Below are 18,900 nucleotides of genomic sequence, written 5' to 3' on the forward strand. Positions count from 1 at the left end.
CAAAGGAATGCACTAAATCTCAGGTATTGTAATTTGCGTGTGGTCTCCCAATACTAACCTCAGTTTATGTGTGAATTTGCATTGTCACTAATGAGTTTATAATATTGATGTGTTTTGCTTGGTCTTATTCTGTTGTATTTTGCACTGATTGAGTAAAGTATCCTACAACTTTGAACCTCTCAGTGGTTTAGGTGTTGGGACAGGCTGCCTTATTTGTGCAGACCTAGGGGTAAATGGCCCACTTTCTCTGAAATGAAGGTGCAGTGTACTTATTTTTAAGAATGAGAGAAACTCTGGTCTTAACTCACCAGCTTTGCAAACAAAGCAAGGAAGAGAGAAAGACAGGCAGATCGACCTGGTGGAAGCTTAATTGCTACTTGTGTGAAAGTTTTGGGGCAATTCATTAGAAATTTACATTGTCAAGGCTATAGATGAAAGCTTTAAATTGCAGGAATCCCAATGTGAGAGTGTTTTGGGAGACCCCTGGTAAAATTTTAGTCAGATAGAATAAAGGCTGAGTCAAAAAGGAAGTAAGCATGTAATACCCCCTTGTATTTTCATATCTGTGCTTTTTTAGCCAGATTTCATGCTTTTATTTCATTCTATATTTTAGCTGATAATTGGTGATATCTTTGCTCATTTCTGTCATGCCGATATGTGACTAATTTGCAATTTTCCATATTACTCGTTTGAAATTTGGGGTCAAATTGGGGATTACCAGAGAATTTGGAGTCAAGGAAGGAAAAAAAAACCTGACATCTCTGGAAACTAATTGGTTAAGTAACTAGCGAAATTTTATGGCTGTATTTTCTTGTTGCCCAAGAAAAAGATCATGAATAATTTAATTCACATTAGAGGAATTCTACCGTCAGTATATCATCTTTGGCTATTAAAGTAACCTTGCCTGAAAGCACGAAATATTTGTATGATTTTTCAAATTAAAATGAAGGCGTTACTTTATGGTCTATATAAGAAAGCACATACCAAAATGCCACAGGTGGCATGATTGCTGTACTGTATTTTAGAAGCACTGCTAATTTTTGATGTAAAAAATGTCGGTAGTTTATCAAAATTATATCAAGTTTTTAAAAAGTGCACCAATGTTTTGCACTTTTATTTGGTAAATGTATATTTAAAAACATATGACTTTAATGTTTTAAAAGATACATCATTGTGTTATTAATTCTCCTCTTTTTTAATACGAGAAATTCAGTTACTCTAATTCCCATGTAGAGCTAGGAATTGAATTCAAAGTGTGCACTGAGTTATGATGTATACCTTATGTACACTTTTTAAAATCAGACATGTTGCAGCAGTTTAAAACAGATTCTAATAATTTTCTCCATACACACAAAATACTCACATAGTACATGTAGAGGGTTTTTAGGTCACTGTTCAAGGCAAGTGTGCAAGGTTTGCAGAGAATAAGCATTTTAAAATACAGTGAGAAGGCAGGATTAGAGATTACTTTCATTAGCATTTTCTTACATTTTGATGAGTGGAGGTTGAGGCTGTATTTAAAACTGCCAGCAAATAGGGTGCAACACAAATCCTCAGTCTTCCAGTGGGTAAAGGTGGGAGAGAGATAGGCTGAGATAAAATTCCAGGCAAAGGCTGGAAGATGTGGGGTCAATCTTGGTCTGACTTGGGACTTGGGACAGGTTTTACCTTGTCAACAGGTTCAAGAATAGGTTGGGAGGCACTGTTTATTTTACCTCTAATTATAGGCCCTCTTTGCACTAATGGTTAATTTACCCTGAAAGTTTGGGTGGGTAGTGAAGTCTGAAATCCATAATAAGAAATGAGAGGAGGGATATTAGGACTTAAATGGAGGAAGGACTTAATTTTCACATGACTGAAGTGATGGAAGCTGGAACATACCTGTTGTGTCATCTTTTATTCCTTTGTGGTTGTTAATCAAAAATTTTTAAAAACCCCTCAAAACCCAACTCTGCCGTCTTCCTAATTTGGAAAGAGCAACAATTATGCAGAGATGTTAGACTGAAGACTAAACGAAAAACATGTCCCATCTAAACTCTAGTTTGTATGTAGCAACTAAGATCTCCTAAGTTTGCAGCCTTCCTGGGCTAGTTGCATAACTAAAATGCTCTGCACACTGAGGTTGTGATTGACCTTCCGCTCCCACTTGTGCTTGCCCCTCCAAACATGGCTTTACTTTATACAAACTTGAATTAGGAGGATTCCAACACAGTATAAAAGAAAACATATTTACAAAGTTTCAATCAGTACAAAATTTTTGAAATCACGAAAAACTATCAGCCATGTAAAAAGATAACTCCCACACATTCTGTTAGTCCTACTTTTCTACATTGGGAATGTACAGTTCAACACTGTTTAATAATTTTATGTATTGAATTTTTCAGTAGGTTAAAGTTCTTGGTATAGGTATACAAAAGTAATAAAAATACCTCATAAAATTAATGTAATCTAAGTTGAATACAATGTAATAATACCAAACATTATGGGATTAATTTTTTATTGTAGTCAATGATAACATATCTTTGGAAGTTTCTGTAGTGAGTTAAGAACCTGACTGGTATCCATGAGGATGAGGGTTCGATCCCTGGCCTTGTTCATTAGGTTAAAGGATTTGGCATTGTTGTGGCTGTGGTGTAGGCTTGCAGCTATAGCTCTGATTTGATCCCTTGCCTGGGCTCCTCCATATGCTGCAGGTGCGGCCCTTAAAAAAAAAAAAAAAAAAAAGACAAAAAATCTTTAATGGGTAGTGCCAACATAATATTGATTCATGTATGAGGCTTATGAAAACGAGTCCCATTTTCCATAACGTTATTCTTTATAATTAAGAGCAGTCTGTTTCTTCTAATGGTTACCTAATCATTCCAAAGTTTTATATCTGATATAGATTTTTTTAAGGTGATGGATTTAAATTGGTTTTGTCTTCAGTTAAGAACTTCTTGGTAGGTTTTAGTTAATTTCAAAAAAAAAAATTTAGGTATTGAAACATGAGAAAATTGCAGTGTTTGTGTGATTATACATATTTATTTGACATTAGACTTAATGACTTAGGCTATTGTTCTTGCATTAGAAATAGGCAGTATTTTCCCTCATATCATGGCTTTGCTTTGGCACTGATTATTTAATTTTTTACTGAGGTCTTCCTAGTTTGGCCCAATATTTGCTACTTAACAGTAAGAACATGTGTTTTGTATAATGTATCAATGAATATTAAGGTCTTAGAATTTTAACTTGTAACAATCAGTTCCTATCATATCCCACTTGACTAATTTATTCATATGATATTTAAAATCTGTTTATATGCATATACAGAAATTATTCAAATATGGGGAATTTAATTACTGGAATATTTTTATTCTTCATTTTTATCTTTCATCAAGCATTTGTTTGCTTAATTGAATCTTAAAACCTTTGTCTTCAATATTGTCATCAGTGCCTCTGAATTATAATAGAATGGAATTTCAGAAAATTTGTGTATTCCATTTCTTATCTCATAGGAAAGTTCAATTAGTATTTTCACTTACATATTTTATTCATTTAGTGAATATTTATTGACTGCCTATCTTATGTCAGGTATGTGCCAGACTCCTTGGCTATAAAGGTCTACAAGCAGACAGAAGCTGCCCTCATTGACCTTATGGTCTCACACAGAACAGATAAATAAATGGGCAGCTAAAGCAGAGGAAAATCCAGGTAGTATGGAGGCTCAGAAACACAGCATCTTGAGGAATTGGGTGTGGCTCCTCAAATGGCCTTAGTTTCCTGGCTCAGGGGAAAATCTTCTTTAATAGAGGAAAGCCCAGTAGAAACGTGAAAATAGAATTGAGGAGTAAAGAATGGAAAGCAGGGATATGGTTAGACTCTTAAGGTCCTTAGATGCAAAAAACTCCACACATTTTGATAAATACCAGTATGTTTTTGTGGTATGCATGCCTGCTGTTTTATATTTACATCAGAGTCTTTTAAAGAGAAGTGTCAGAAGTATCCTTTGCTTGTCATGCTTATTATCAGCAGGTTTACTGGCCCCTCTTCACCTGGATCATGTTGCACTGTAAAATCCTGCAGGAAGCTCCCTGGAAAGGTCTTTGAACAATAGGTGGCCGGAACAGCCCTGAGCCACACGTGCTGCCATTTCTGGCAAAATGCAGCATGTGAAAACTGCTGCAGTGGTCTCTATCTCCTTGCTTTGGGGGGACTGTTTCTCTTTCTTGCAGTTATAATCAGGTATTTATGTTGATTTAATGTATAAAGATTGAAAAATTACACTATGGAGAGTATGTTTAGAAATTGAAATGTAAATCAGGAGATAGTGTAAAAAATGATTTATTTCTTGCTATTAAGAGCATGCATTGCAGATTTGTGCAAGGCAGTTGAGAGTAGTATGCTGTGTGCTGTTTACACAAGTTTCAGCTTCTGTTAGAGGATGTCTATTTTTATATATTACATCATCGCTGCTGCAGAACTCCCGTGGCCGCTGGGATTTACTGTTCTTTCATTCCATTCTGAAAGAAAGCTTGTATTGATGTCATAATTGGACCCATCTTTTGGTTGCACTTGGAAATTGAAAGTAATAAGGGTGTTGTATAGCAAGTCATGCAATATTTCAAGTAGTTTATTTGTCAGAAAGATCACTGCCACTTTGTCCTGCCTCTAATTGTGAACACTGGTGGCTCTCTGTGCCTGCGCATGTTTTAAATACACTTGGCTAAAATTTAACTTTTAGTCTCAACAGCAAAGATCCTTTCATCTTCAGCTGTTTCATTTATGTGATTCTTTCTTTCTTAGGAGATTTCGCAGTGCTAATATGCTGATTTGAAAAATGTCTGTTTTCTTTGGAAAAAATCTACTTTGATATTCAGATCTACTTCTTATAAGTGCAGAATCAACCTTTTACAATTAAGTTATCAGTTCTAAGTTGTCTGTTTGTACTATTTGAAATATTAGGTGATTGGGGTATTCTCCTTTGATTTTGCATCCTATGTTAAAACACCTTTCTATCAGCTAAAAGATATTGTTGACTGGCCTCTGGAAGAAACTCTAGCATGTTATTCAATGTATGAATGTTAGGTTTACATCACTTGTGAAATGAAGATTTTAATGTTTCATATTAATTTTAAAATGCTATACTACTATATTGTGTACATATTTATGTGTATAAATTTTCCTCCTTATAGTCTCTCATAAAATCAGTCATTATCCATATCTCACAAGTAAATTTTCTCCCTTCTTTAAAAAAAATTAATTAGGAATGAATTTACACATTAAAAAAATAACAGCCTATTGAGTTACAATTCACATACAGTTCACCTATTTAAAGTGCATAATTTGGTGTTTTTTTTTATTAAAAAACATGTAAATTTATCATCTTAACCATTGTTAAGTGTATAGTTCAGTAATGTAAAGAATATCAGAGATAGTGACTGACTTGAAGGTACTCAGTTCACAGGTGTACCTTGCAGCCTTTGTGATTGTTTAAATTACACATAGGCTGAGAAATAACTTTAAGATATTTTGGAAAAAAATAATTAAAATTTACTAGAAAAAAATAGGCTTCCTGAGCAATTGTTTATATTAGAGAGATTTCTTATAGGCTGTGTGGGTCAGTAGCCTTTTATTTTTTCCTAGGTCGTCTTCTCTTTTGAGTGGAATACTGGTGGTATTGGATGTGGTATGGGATTTAGAATTGCTAGCCTAGTGGAGAAATGATGTGACCACAGAGTGGGCCAGATCTGAAACACAAGCTGCTACTTGGAATAAACGGTGGAATAATTCCAAAAGGAAGGATTTGAAGGTGAAAAAGGAAGTATTCAGGTGTCTTGCTTTCTATTCAATGTCTGTGAGGATAGCAGGATAGCAGTGATAATTGGTCACCAGTGGCTTTGGTACAATCCAGTAGACTTTTAAGAGTGATAGAAGTGGTGGCAATAAGTTGTAGCATTTCCCTTCCACTAATTATTAACGTATTTCTACTTTCTAACCATTTCTTTCTACAAATTTCAACTGAACTTTCAAAAAACTGTATTTTTTTTCTTTTGCTTTTTAGAGCCGCTCCTGAAGCATATGAAAGTTCCTGGGCTAGGGGTTGAATTGGAGCTGCACCTGAGACCTACCCCACAGCCGTGGCAACACTGGATCCAAGCCGAATCTGCAACCTACACCAAAGCTTGTCATAACACCAGATCCTTAACCCACAGAGAGGCCAGGGATCGAACCCGCAGCCTCACGGACACTATGTTGGGTACTTAACACGATGAGACACAACAGGAACTCCTCAAAAAGCTGTTTAAATCATTGGGAATTTTGAAATACTCAGGAAACATTTTTAGAAAAAAGGATCATTTTGCTGTGTGTTAATTTAAGAAAAAAGCACATCTCAACTGGCTGTGATGCAGAGAATACTTGGGCCTCGGCAATATTCTTGATGTTATTGCCCTTGTCAATGGTGTTATTAATGAGTGCTTGACAGTGCCCATCTTTTTCTTTTTTTTCTTTTTTTTTTCCTTTTTTGGCCACCCTGAAACATATGGAGTTCCTGGGCCAGGGATCAGATCCTAGTGGCCACTTATGCCACCACTGCAGCAATGCCAGACCCTTTAACCCTCGGTGCCAGGCTAAGGATCAAACCTGTATCCTGGTGCTACAAAGACACTGCAGATCCCATTGTGCCACAGTGGGAACTCTGACAGCTTTGGTCTTGTTTTCTCCTCAGTAGAAAAGTTTGCTAACCTCGGTACTAACTGTGGTAGGACCAGAAGGGTACCAGCAGTTAGCCATCCTGCAAGCCAACTGAGTTTTTCAAAGATTCAGCTGAGGTGCTCTCTTACAGAGTTTTGTCTTAAAAGAATCCAAGGATAGCTGATGACTGGATTTTTAAAAAGAGCTAAGAGGCTTCTTATTTTCTAGTTCACCTCTCAGAGCAGCAGCTGTCCCACTTTTTGTCCATCTCAGGACTGCTTTATACTCCTAAAACTTTTTGAGGGCTCCAGCAGCTTTTGTTTAGGTGAATTATCTATGTCATTATTTGGCTTATTAGAAATTGAAACCGAGAAACTTAAAAATATGTATTCCTTGGTTAATTAAAAATAATAAACCCATTGTACATTAACATAAGTTTTTTGTGTTATGTGAAAAATAACTATTTTACAAAACAAAAACAGTTTTTGGAGTTCCTGCCGTAGCAAAGTGGGATCAGTGGTATTTGTGCAGCTCTGGGACACATGTTCATTCCCTAGGCCAGTGGGTTAAGGATCCATTGTTGCCACAGCTGCAGCGTGTAAGTTGCATCTGTGACTCAGATCTTATCCTTGGCCCGGAAGCTCCATATGTTTTGGGGTGGCTGAAAAAGAAAAAAAAAAAAAAGAAAATGTAAGAAGAGTAGTGGTGTTTTATAGTTTTGCAAATATGTTTAATGTTTGGCCCTAATAAGGCAGCTGGTTTCTCATCTCTCTTTCGAATTCAGTCTATTGTGATGTGCTCTTCTGGTTGAAGCAGGCAAAGTATATGAAGAAAGTTTGGCCTCACACAGAGCTGGAAATGGGGAAACTCTTGCAACAGCTTATTTAGATTATCTTATTCATACATTACACCACAATTTGACAAGTGGTAGTTCCTTAAAGATTCACTTGTAGTGAGGAATATAACCTGCTGACAGTGAACTTTTTAAAATTTTCTTTTATGGAGTTCCTGTCATGGTGCAGTGGTTAACGAATCCGACTAGGAACCATGAGGTTGCGGGTTCGGTCCCTGCCCTTGCTCAGTGGATTAACTATCCGTCGTTGCCGTGAGCTGTGGTGTAGGTTGCAGACGCGGCTTGGATCCCGAGTTGAGTTGCTGTGGCTCTGGTGTAGGCCGGTGGCTATAGCTCCGACTCGACCCCTAGCCTGGGAATCTCCACATGCCTCGGGAGCAGCCCAAGAAATAGCAAAAAGACAAAAAATAAATAAATAAATAAATAAAATAAAATTTTCTTTTATGAAAACCTACAGGTCTTACTTACACACTAAGTCGGTCTTTCTACTCATGCTTGATTTTATATCATCATGCACTGGGCATTGAATTTAGGTCTTCCAAATTTTGGCACGTTATGCAATATCAAAAAAAATCACATTTGTGAATATTACTACCAGTCTCATGAAAAGAAGGCCTTAATTATTGTGACACTGTCAGTCTTATGGTGCTGGATATAAGTTTTTTCCAAATCTAATTATTACTGGAAAGCTAAAATTTCATCCTTGGCAAAGTGCTATCAGCTGTTTTCCTTGAAATGACAAGCTTGCTGTGTTCATTTTCAAGAAAATATCTGCCAATAACCAAGTCTGAGGAACCACAGTGTGTCAATTATTTATTCTTTCGCAGAAAAATAGTGTTCCATGGTAAAACCAAGTGCTAGGCCCTTCTGAGCGCAGGGCCCTTGAGATGGCTGAGCTTGCAGCCTGCAAGGCTGGCCCCAACCTGTGCGATTCTTCCCTGGACTTCCTTTTCCTTCTTGCTGCTTCATTCCTTAGAGATACTAGGAGAAAATGGAAAGGTCCCAAACTAACTTGGGATGGAATCAGAATTAAAAAATTTGCTTTGCATTAAATAGTTGTATTTTAAATATATTAATTATGTGGGATGGTTACCAACAATCCATTTTGTAGTAATCTTTATTTATTTATTTATTGGCCACACCCCTCAGCATGTGGAAGTTCCCAGGCCAGGGACTGAATCTGCACCACAGGAATGATAATGCCAAATCCCTAACTGTTAGTCCACCAGGAAACTCCTATAGTAATCTTTAAAAATATATATTTTTACTTAATATATTTAATATTTCTCATTTACAGCATTTTTCTCTTTAGGAATTTATTTATTTATTTTTTTGGCCGAGCCTTGGCATTGTAGAAGTTCCTGGGCCGGGAATCAAACCCACGCCACAGGGGAATTTTATTTTTGAAGTACCTCCCCCCCCGAAAGTTCTTCAGTTCTCCTTCCCTATTAAGATAATTATGAGCCATTGTGTGAAATTAGAAAATTTAAAAATTTTTAATGCAAAAATTTGCCTGTTATGAAAGGATGATATAATCGTAACTGTAAAGTGTCTATTAGATAACCTTTACAAATGAGGTTTTGGTTTTATACTAATACCAAAAAGACTAGGTTTTGGTGTCCCCACCCATCCCCACACCCTCAGAGAAAGACCATCACCATGAGTAGTTTCTGCAGCCTCCTGTGGGCAATTAGTACTTAAATGTTCAGGATAGTCTAATCTATTACAAATTTTTTCAGTTTAATACAGCAAAGTAATATCTAGCAATGTATTTAAAACTTCTCAAACCTTCTTACTATTTTTCTTTTCTTCTTTTCTTTTTTTTTAGGGCCACATGTTTTGGCATATGGAAGTTCCCAGGCTAGGGGTCGAATTGGAGCTACAGCTGCTGGCCTGCACCATAGCCACAGTAACATGGGATCCGAGCCGTATCTGCGACCTACACCATGGCTCATGGCAACACCTGGATCCTTAACCCACTGAGCAGGGTCAGGGATCAAACCCACATCCTCACAGATACTCATCAGGTTAATTACCATTGAGCCACAGCAGGCTCCCCTTCTTACCATTTTTCAAAGACAGAATTCTATCTTTGCTACCCTCAACTTGGAGGTTTTTTTTTTTTTTTTTTTTCAAACTGGCATCTCCTTTCTTTTTGTCTAAATAAATATGCTGCCGCCAGTCTTTTCCATTTATTCTGTTTATGTTAAGGCACTAGTGGCAGGAATTCCCTAATGGCCTAGTGTTAAGAACTCAGCATTGTCACTGCTGTGGCTCGGGTTTGATCCCTGGCCTGGGAACTTCCACATGACGCAGGCATGGCCAAAAAAAAAAAACAGAGGACACTAGTGCTTAGTTTCCTTTGTCATCACTCAGTGTGGTTACTTCTCATGATTCTGCTCTGATATTCAGTGTTTTTAATTAGTCAGTGATGGCAGCAGCATCTCTCAAAGGGTGGAGCTGCTTGGAAAGGGACCAGAACTGCTGTCCTGCTCCCAGCTCTGAGATGGTGGGTTTGCCCTGTTAAAGGCTGACCTGTCCACATGAATATTGTATGGGGTTAGTGGTCACTATAGATTTCCTGCCTATTTCTCACTTAGAAAACTCTCCACTTTAAATAGCTGTCTCATTTCCTTCCCTGATTCATTTTTACCTTTATTGCAAATACCATGTGTTACTTATAAAACACAAGCCATCAAGAAAAATAGGTTATGTTATACATTTGCTGCAAGGCCGTCTGTAGTTAGCATTTCATGTGATGCACAGTACATTTTGCTTATGTCTACCACACTGTTGAACTAACCAAGACATCTTATGAAGGTCATGCCTAATTTCTTGTTTCCTGTCCTGTCTCGCTTTGTCTTGGGGGTCCAGTGTAGAATAATAAGTGAATGCTTCTTACTCTGTGTAGTATTTCATTATAGATGTATGGTTGTTTGTAAATACTGTGAACTGCTACTTTATGGCACAATCAGGAGATGTGACCTTTCATGAATATGATTCATCTGGCCAGTTGTGAGCGATTCCGACAATTGTGATTGTCTGATACATATAATTAAATATTCTAGTGTTGTCCTTTTAAAAATATCAGCATTGGAGTTCCCGTCGTGGCGCAGTGGTTAACGAATCGGACTAGGAACCATGAGGTTGCGGGTTCGGTCCCTGCCCTTGCTCAGTGGGTTAATGATCCGGCGTTGCCGTGAGCTGTGGTGTAGGTTGCAGACGCGGCTTGGATCCCGCGTTGCTGTGGCTCTGGCGTAGGCCGGTGGCTACAGCTCCGATTCAACCCCTAGCCTGGGAACCTCCATATGCCGCGGGAGCAGCCCAAGAAATAGCAACAACAACAACAACAACAACAACAAAAAAGACAAAAGACAAAAAAAAATCAGCATACCAGTCATTGAAAATTTCAAAGCGCACCTAAAACATGAATAGGTAAAATACTGTTTGCCTTTTTAGAGCTTTTGAGAGAGGGAGACACTGGATGTGTGGTGTATGCTCTGTTTATTCATTCACTTATGAGAAGGAAGATTGATTGTATCATCTTAAGCTCATGTGGTCATACTGGGTGGCTGACTTCTTTTCCAAGAGAACATTTAAAATTGCTGTGGCTTCTAAAATATTTTCTATATTGAGACAATCTTCTTTATCTAATTATTTTCCAGGCAAATTTACTTAGAAGCATTTCCTGTCTGGGATGTATTTAATTTTATCAGAGGAGCAGTCTCAATTCTGTTCCTGGTAGTAAAGTCCATTGATGAATGCAGCCATTTATAAATACTGTCATTTTCTTTTAGAGTGGAGATTATTGAACCATTATAAAAACTTATGCATATTGATATTTATTTGAAGACAGTTTTAAAAAGTGGAAATGCATTTGTTAAAAAATTTAATGCCTGAAGAGTCAGTAGAGTCTTGGAAACAGATAGTATCTTGTGTTCCATTGTATTCCTTCTGCACAGTGTACATGTTGTTACAGTAGGTACTCAGTGGTATCTTGGTTCTATGTGGATGTCTTTGGATCACACTCCCAGAATGAGCACTATTAATGTTTCTCGGAGAAGCATCACAGACCCACCTGCATTAACAATTCCACAAAAGGTATCTGTGTAAAGGTGTTAACCCCAGCCATCTCTAAAGCCTTCATTAACAGGCTGCCCAAACCTTGAGTGCAACTGAGGTTTTTAGAATATCTTAGAAGGAATAAAGTTGACCTTATTGAATGCTTATAACATATACAAGTTGCCTGGGTGCTTTTTCGTATATTTTATCAATCAAACCTCACTTCAGTTCTGAAAGCTCAGTGATGGTGTCTCCACTGTTAGGTGATCAGCATCTTAAGGCCAGAGGTGTCAAGTAATGTGTTCAATGTTCATAGTCGTGAAGATTGTGTCAAAGATATAGATCTTCTCTGTTCCTGATATGTAAAATTCTTTATTTTTTAAAATGGATTTAACATATATTGTCTTTATGTTACTCAAACTTTAAATGTGATCTAAAAGAAGTAAATATCAAATAATTCAACCACCTTAGATGCCTACAATATAAGTACCTTTAAAATAAATGGGCTGGAATATAGAATGTACACTGTGATAGGCTTTAGCTGAGGCATCAGTCTTTTCTGTTGCAATTAGGTGTTTTCCCTTTTTCAACCATGCATCCCTCATCAATAAAGCACAAAATTCCACTCCCCCTTTTGAACCTTTCTAGCTTCATTCCAATACAGAAATTGCTTTTCACTGGTAATTCGTGCTATTTCATAACAAATTATGACTGTTTAATTAATGTATTTTAAAAGTTAAGTCCACTGATACCATAAATAACAAGCCAAATCTTCTAAAAGATTTTTTTCAAGTATGACTTTTTAATGAACCAAAACAACTTACAGTTGTCCAAAAGTAGTCATCCTTTTCAGAGATTTAAAAAAAACTCTCATAGGAGTTCCCACTGTGGCACAAAAAGATTGGCAGCATCTTTGTAGCTCCAGGACACAGGTTCAGTCTCTGGCCCAGCACAGTGGGTTGAAGGATCAGGCATTGCCACAGCTACAGTGTGGGTAGCAACTGGCTTGAATCTGGTCCTGACCCAGGAACTCATATGCTGAGGTGTAGCCAAAAAAATAAAAAAATAAATAAAAAATAAAAAAACCATCATAAAACTACTAACCTTTGCACCAGAAAATACTGCAAGTGTTTTGGTAATATTTAAGAATGTTGAAAATATATATTTAATTTCAGAGGGGTTACAAACCTTCTATAAAACTGATTATATAGTTATGTACAACTTTTAATGATTCAAATTATTGCTATTAAGAAAATCACATTTTACTTAGCTTTTTCTAAGTTTAACAACATTTAATTTGCAAAGTAAGGGGTATTACAAAGAAAACTTCTAATAAACTCTTGTCTGATGATCATTACAATTTTTTAAAAGCAAGGGCATTTTAATATTCCCTCTCTGGCTACCAAAGGAAGAAGACAAAGATCTCAGAATAAAGAATAGTTAGCACCAGGAAGTCTTCCCAAGATTCATTTCCATTCAGATGGTCTCTCCTTTTCTGTCATTCTGTATCATACTTATTACCCCTCTATTGCCATCATGCTACTAGCTAATGTTTAGGAACAGCCCCATGAGATAAGATAACCTGAGAACTTAAATGGCTTTTAGGACTCTTTGGTCAAACCACCTAATATATACATATATATTTTTTTTCCTATTCAGTTGCTGACATTCATCCTCTGTTGGAAGATTTTTAATTACTGTTAGCACTCATATATGTGAGATAGTCCACATAATGTGTGTCAAAACTGTACTCATGGGAGTTCCCTGGTGGCTCAGCAGGTTAAGGACCTGGTGTTGTAGCTGCTGCGGTGCAGGTTCGATCCCTGGCCTGGGAACTCCTGCACACTGTGGGTGAGCCCCTCCCCCCAAAGAAAGAAAGGAAGGAAGAAAAGAAAGAAATGAAAATAAAACTGAACCCTACTGTACCCTACTGGTACAAAGGAAGGGTTTTGTAAGTCATTTTGTAAATCATTTTGTAAATCATCTTAGGAAAGGCCCAAGTATTAAGATAGTTTTCCCTGTTTAGCTGAACTCTGCCTCTCTATAATTTTAGTTTATGGTTCTAGATATCTTTTTTTTTTCTTTCTCTTTTTAAGGCTGCATCTGCAGCATATGGAAGTTCCTGGGCTAGGGGTCTAATCGGAGCTGCATTTGCTGTCCTACACCACAACCAACCAGATGCAAACCAGATCCAAGCTGCATCTGCAACCTACACCATAGCTTGCAGCAACGCTGGATCCTTAACCCAGTGAGTGGGGCCAGGGATCGAACTCTTGTCCTCATGGGTACTAGTCATATTTGCTACCACTGAGCCGTGGGAGATTCCCTAGATGTCTTTTAAAGTAGCACAAATGAATGGTCATATTCCATTTTCATGGAACTGTGGCTTGGACATTTAAAGAGACCCTGCTTCATTAAGCCTCTTCTCTAGGTTAAACATTCCTAACTCCTTTTCTAAATCCCTTATCCTCTAGATTTTCTGCTGTTCTAACATGACAGTTACTCTTTCTCCTATGTCATGATGTCTAGAATGGATTGCTGTAAATGACATGAGATTCTGCAATATTTACAGTTCAGGGTGCAGGTCCTCACTCTGGACCTTTGGTGTCTGGGAATGTAACCTGAGACTGTGCTAGGGTTTAAGTCCTTGTGTGCTGGGTCAGATGGAGCTTTTGGCCAGCCCACTTTTACAGATAGCCCTTCACACCCGCTTCCTACCTTACTACCAGTCATTCTCCAGCCTGATCTTCCCTGTCCTCTATCTGGACGAATGACACTTTGATACACATGTAGGTTTTTACATTTATCCCTGTTTAATTAATTAATTAATTAATTAATTTTGTCTTTTTGTCTTTTCTAGGACTGCACCTGCAGCATATGGAGGTTCCCAGGCTAGGGGTCTAATCAGAGCTGTAGCCACTGGCCTATGCCACAGCCACAGCAACGCCAGATCCTTAACCCACTGAGCAAGGCCAGGGATCGAACCCGCAACCTCATGATTCCTAGTCGGATTTGTTAACCACTGAGCCACAACGGGCACTCCCAATCCCTGTTAAATTTAGATTGGCTGGTTTTCATCTCCTCTTTTCACCTGTCACATTATTTAAAACACCTCATTTTATCAGTAAGCAAACTGGACATCTTTTATGGTTGTAGAACTCTCCTCTGTTTCCTCATCTGACAGTCCATGTGGTAATGCTTCACAGGTTATTTTGAAAACGTTTAAGTGGAATCACACTTTCAATCTCGTAGCAATTACTGAGTGTTAAGTACTAGAGGTAAAATGTAATTTATCATTGATCATATCAGATAATAAAGTGTTGTATGGTCCCTGTCTTCAGCTAACTTGGATTCCATTTTATGGTCAGCATTCCTCATTTTGTTAAATGAAAAGAGAAGGATAATTAACAATTTATTGTGCTCATGTGAAGGCATTAATTTTAAGGAAATAATTGCTGTTTATATTTGGAGTGTCATGGTGTGAAATATCAAGGTCAGGAGCCCACTTTGAGGCTTTGCTCCTAAAAAAGCAGTAAAATGATTTGCAGCCAATATACACAGGCTCAGACTCTGAACCTGAGCATTTCAAGGTGAAGTCTGGTCTTGTCTTAGAAGAGGTTCTAGGGAGTGAGGTAAGCTTTGTTAAATTAGCTTGTTAAAATCCATTTTTCAAATAAGGACATTTTTAAAAGCCGCATTCTGTGTGTTGGAGTTGCTTACTGATTTACAGACTTATTTATTTTTATTTGTTTTTCCACACATCTTAATTTCATGCCATCTTTTCATTTTTCTTTTCTAACATGGCCCATGTAAGTATGGAGCATATTTACCATAGACCAGGTTACATTAGTTTTCCAATTATGAATCAGATGTAATACAAACACTTTGTCAACATTTTTTATTAAAGAAAGAAATATTAAAGATTTCTTTGGACCATATCTTTAGATCTAGGTGATCTTTTTTTGGACTCTAAATTAGGTCTTTCTGATACAAAGTGCTAACTCAAGTAATGGTTCCTAGTATTTCTAAAACTGTATTTAAAGTAAATTCAGATGTTTATTCAACAATTATTGTGTATCTGGTGTGGTGTTGGTAGCTCTCATTTTGTTTCATAATTACAGTATTTTTAACAATGAACATGAAGCAGCACCATTTTATTTGTCAAGGTAGAAAAAATAAAATTCTAGCCCAGATTTCCTCTTTGAAGATGGTGTGTGTGTCGGGGTGAGGGGTGGAGGCACCTGTCTGAGGTTTTCCCAAGGATTATGTGAAAAATTATGTGAAATGTAGGGTTGGGTTACAGTGTGATAGATTTGTCAGATAACTGACCTTTTTTTAAAGGAAGATAATATAATACTGATGGGAGGGATGTATTGGGTTTAGGGAAAGAGAAGTAAAACTTGTAAATGTACCAAGTATAGTAACTTTATTTTGCATTAGCTTAGTGCTCAGCATGTTTGGTATATTCATATAGAAAATAGCACTTTAAAATGTCATTTGTTTGGTTGAACAGTGAAACATCAGGAATCAGATTTGTAAAATTTGTTGTTTCCAGATAGCAATGAAATAATTCTTCCTGCTTCTCCACAGATTTTCTCCAACCTCTATAGTTTTTTTCCCTCTGGAGTAGAGGAAAGAGAGGGGGAAAAAAATCGATGTACGGGTAGTGGATAAGCAAAGTAGATGGTACGAGAAACCTTAAGCTCTAGTTTGTGTTCTTCCAAACTACTGACTCTCTAGTCTTATACACTTTATTTGTCTATGAAAGATGAATACATTATTTTCTTTCTTCCCTTGGGTTTTGACCAAGCTTAATTAAATGTCTGGAAAGCACTTGGAGATCTATGGATAAACACTCTAGGTATCATAAATGAATAAATGCATATTAATCCTCAGTGTGGTTAATAATTACTGAGAACAGACCATTTTTCTCAGCTTCATAGTAACTAAAAAAATACTTTAGGTGGAAAAATATAAATGAATACAATGGTTTTAAATTTAACATGGAAAGCCTTGACATTAAATACTTTCTTGAACTGTGTATGGAATCGCTATCTTCTGGGTCATTGTTACTGATAATTTAGAAGTCATTTAGATATTCTTAAAACAGGCAGAAAGTTGTCACAGGATCCTTTTTGTAGCTGGATCTACTGAATGCCACTGGTTATATCTAGGTGGTGAAGGAGTGTGCTTTTGTCTTGTTTGTGTGAAATCTGTCCTATGAGATTCTCTTAAATCTTCAGTTTGTAGTTTATATTTAGCATATTATACCTGGTGTAATTGTATCTCCACGTACAAGGTAGTTTGGGTACTAACAGTTCACCGTGGCCATCATAAGTTTTAAAACGTGTAAGTGACAGGTGTGGAGCCAGGTTGGAAGAGAAACCACAGCAATCTTAGCACCGAAAAGCATCAGTGCCTGAGGACACAAGGCTTTGACTTCATCTGTCAGGTTCTCCAATTAGGCTAGTTTCCTCCTCCAGATAAATGACTCGTTTTTCTGGAAAAGTATAAAAAGGTCTGCCTCCATCAGCCTGGGGATGATTTGACTTAACCCAAGAGAAGGGCTTCGGTCACAGGGACGTGGGGGGCATGGGCTACATGGGTGAAAGTTGTAGAACTTGACTATTTGGTCCTTGAATTGCCATTTGCTTTATTTCTGTGTGTAATAAAAATACATATAGCATTTAAAACTGCCACGTGAGCCATTTTCCTGTGTACAGTTCAGGGGCACTAAGCACACTCCCATCACTGTGCACCCATCACCACCATCCATCTCTAAGGTGTTCTCATCTTCCCAAACTGAAACTCCCCTCCCATCTCTTCTCTCAGCCTTTGGCAACCACCATTCACCTTTCTATCTATAAATCTGACTATTCCAGGTTCTTGGTGTAAGCAGAGTTATACAGTGTTTGTCTTTTTGTGACTGAACTATTTCATTTAGCACAGTGTCTTTAGGGTCTATCCTTGTTGTAGCTTGTTAGAGAGTTTTATTCCTTTTTAAGACGAAATAACAGCCCATTGTATGTATATACCACATTTTGTTTATACATTCATTCATAGATGGACATTTGGGTTCCTTTTACCTTTTACTTTTTTTACCCCCAAGACTTTATTTTTTTAGAGCAGTTTTAGGTTTACAGCAAAATTGAGAAAAAAGGTACAGAGATTTATCCTATCTGTGCCCCCACAGATGCTACCTCCTCACACATACCCCTAGCCACCACTGATCTTTTACTGTCTCTGTAGTTTTGCCTTTTCCAGAATGTCATATAGTTGGAATCATACAGCATGTAACCTTTGGAGATTGACTTCTTTCAGTTAGTGATATGCGTTTAAGATTTCTCTGTGTCTTTTCATGGCTTGATAGCTGTTGTCTTTTTAGTGCTAAATTATATTTCATAGTCTTGACATACCATGGTTTATTTATAGATTAACATACTGAAGGACATCTTGGTGATTTCCAAGTTATGCCTGTTATGAGTAAAACCTGTAAATATCCACTTGCAGGTCTTTTGGTGAACATAAGTTTTTGGCTGCTTTGGGTATATATCAAAATGTGTGTGAATCACCAGGTAGAAGTGTATTCAGTTTTGCAAGAACCCACTGCACTGTCCTCCAAAGCGGCTGAACCATTTTGCATTCCCACCACCAGTGAATGAGAGTTCCTCTTGCTCCATATCCTCACCAGCATTTGGTGGTGTCAGTGTTTTGAATTTTGACCATCCTGATAGGTGTGTAGTGGTACCTTGTTGTTTGGATTTGCATTTCCCTCATGGCATATGCTGTAGGGCATCTTTTCATATGATTATTTGCCATCTATAAGTCTTCTTTGATGAGGTTTTTATTAAGATTTTTGGCCCATTTTTTAATTAAGTTTTGCCTTACTGTTGAGTTTTAACGTTTTTGTAGTTTGGATAAGAGTCCTTTATCAGATATCTTTTTCAAATATTCTTTCCCAGCCTGTGGCTTGTCTTCTAGTTCTCTTCATATTGCCTTTTACAGAGCAGAAGTTTTTAATTTTAGTGAAGTCCTGCTCATCTGTTATTTCTTTTCATGTATCACGTCTCTGGTGTTGTATCTGAAAAGGCATTGCCATACTCAAGGTCATCTACATTTTCTCATATTATCTTATAGAGGTTTTATAGTTACTGCATTTTACATTTAGATCTATGATCCACTGTGAGTTAATTTTTGTGAATGGCGTATGGTCCACTCCTAGATTCATTCTCTTATATGTGGATGTCCATTTGTTGAGTACCATGTGTTGAAGAGACTGTCTTTTGCTCTGTTATATTGCCTTCTCTCCTTTG

At 37.3% G+C, this 18,900-nt stretch overlaps 1 protein-coding gene across 1 annotated transcript in view; it reads left to right on the forward strand.

The window, feature by feature from the left end:
* The window catches only part of RAPGEF2 (Rap guanine nucleotide exchange factor 2), a 257,528-nt gene that overhangs the window by 141,401 nt on the left and 97,227 nt on the right, over positions 1-18,900 (forward strand). Inside the window, 1 exon segment of the mRNA XM_047799425.1 lies at positions 6-23. Coding sequence (XP_047655381.1) covers positions 6-23 — 18 coding nt within the window.

The sequence above is a fragment of the Phacochoerus africanus genome, chromosome 10 (genome assembly GCF_016906955.1).
Source record: "Phacochoerus africanus isolate WHEZ1 chromosome 10, ROS_Pafr_v1, whole genome shotgun sequence".
Classification (NCBI taxonomy): Eukaryota; Metazoa; Chordata; class Mammalia; order Artiodactyla; family Suidae; genus Phacochoerus; species Phacochoerus africanus.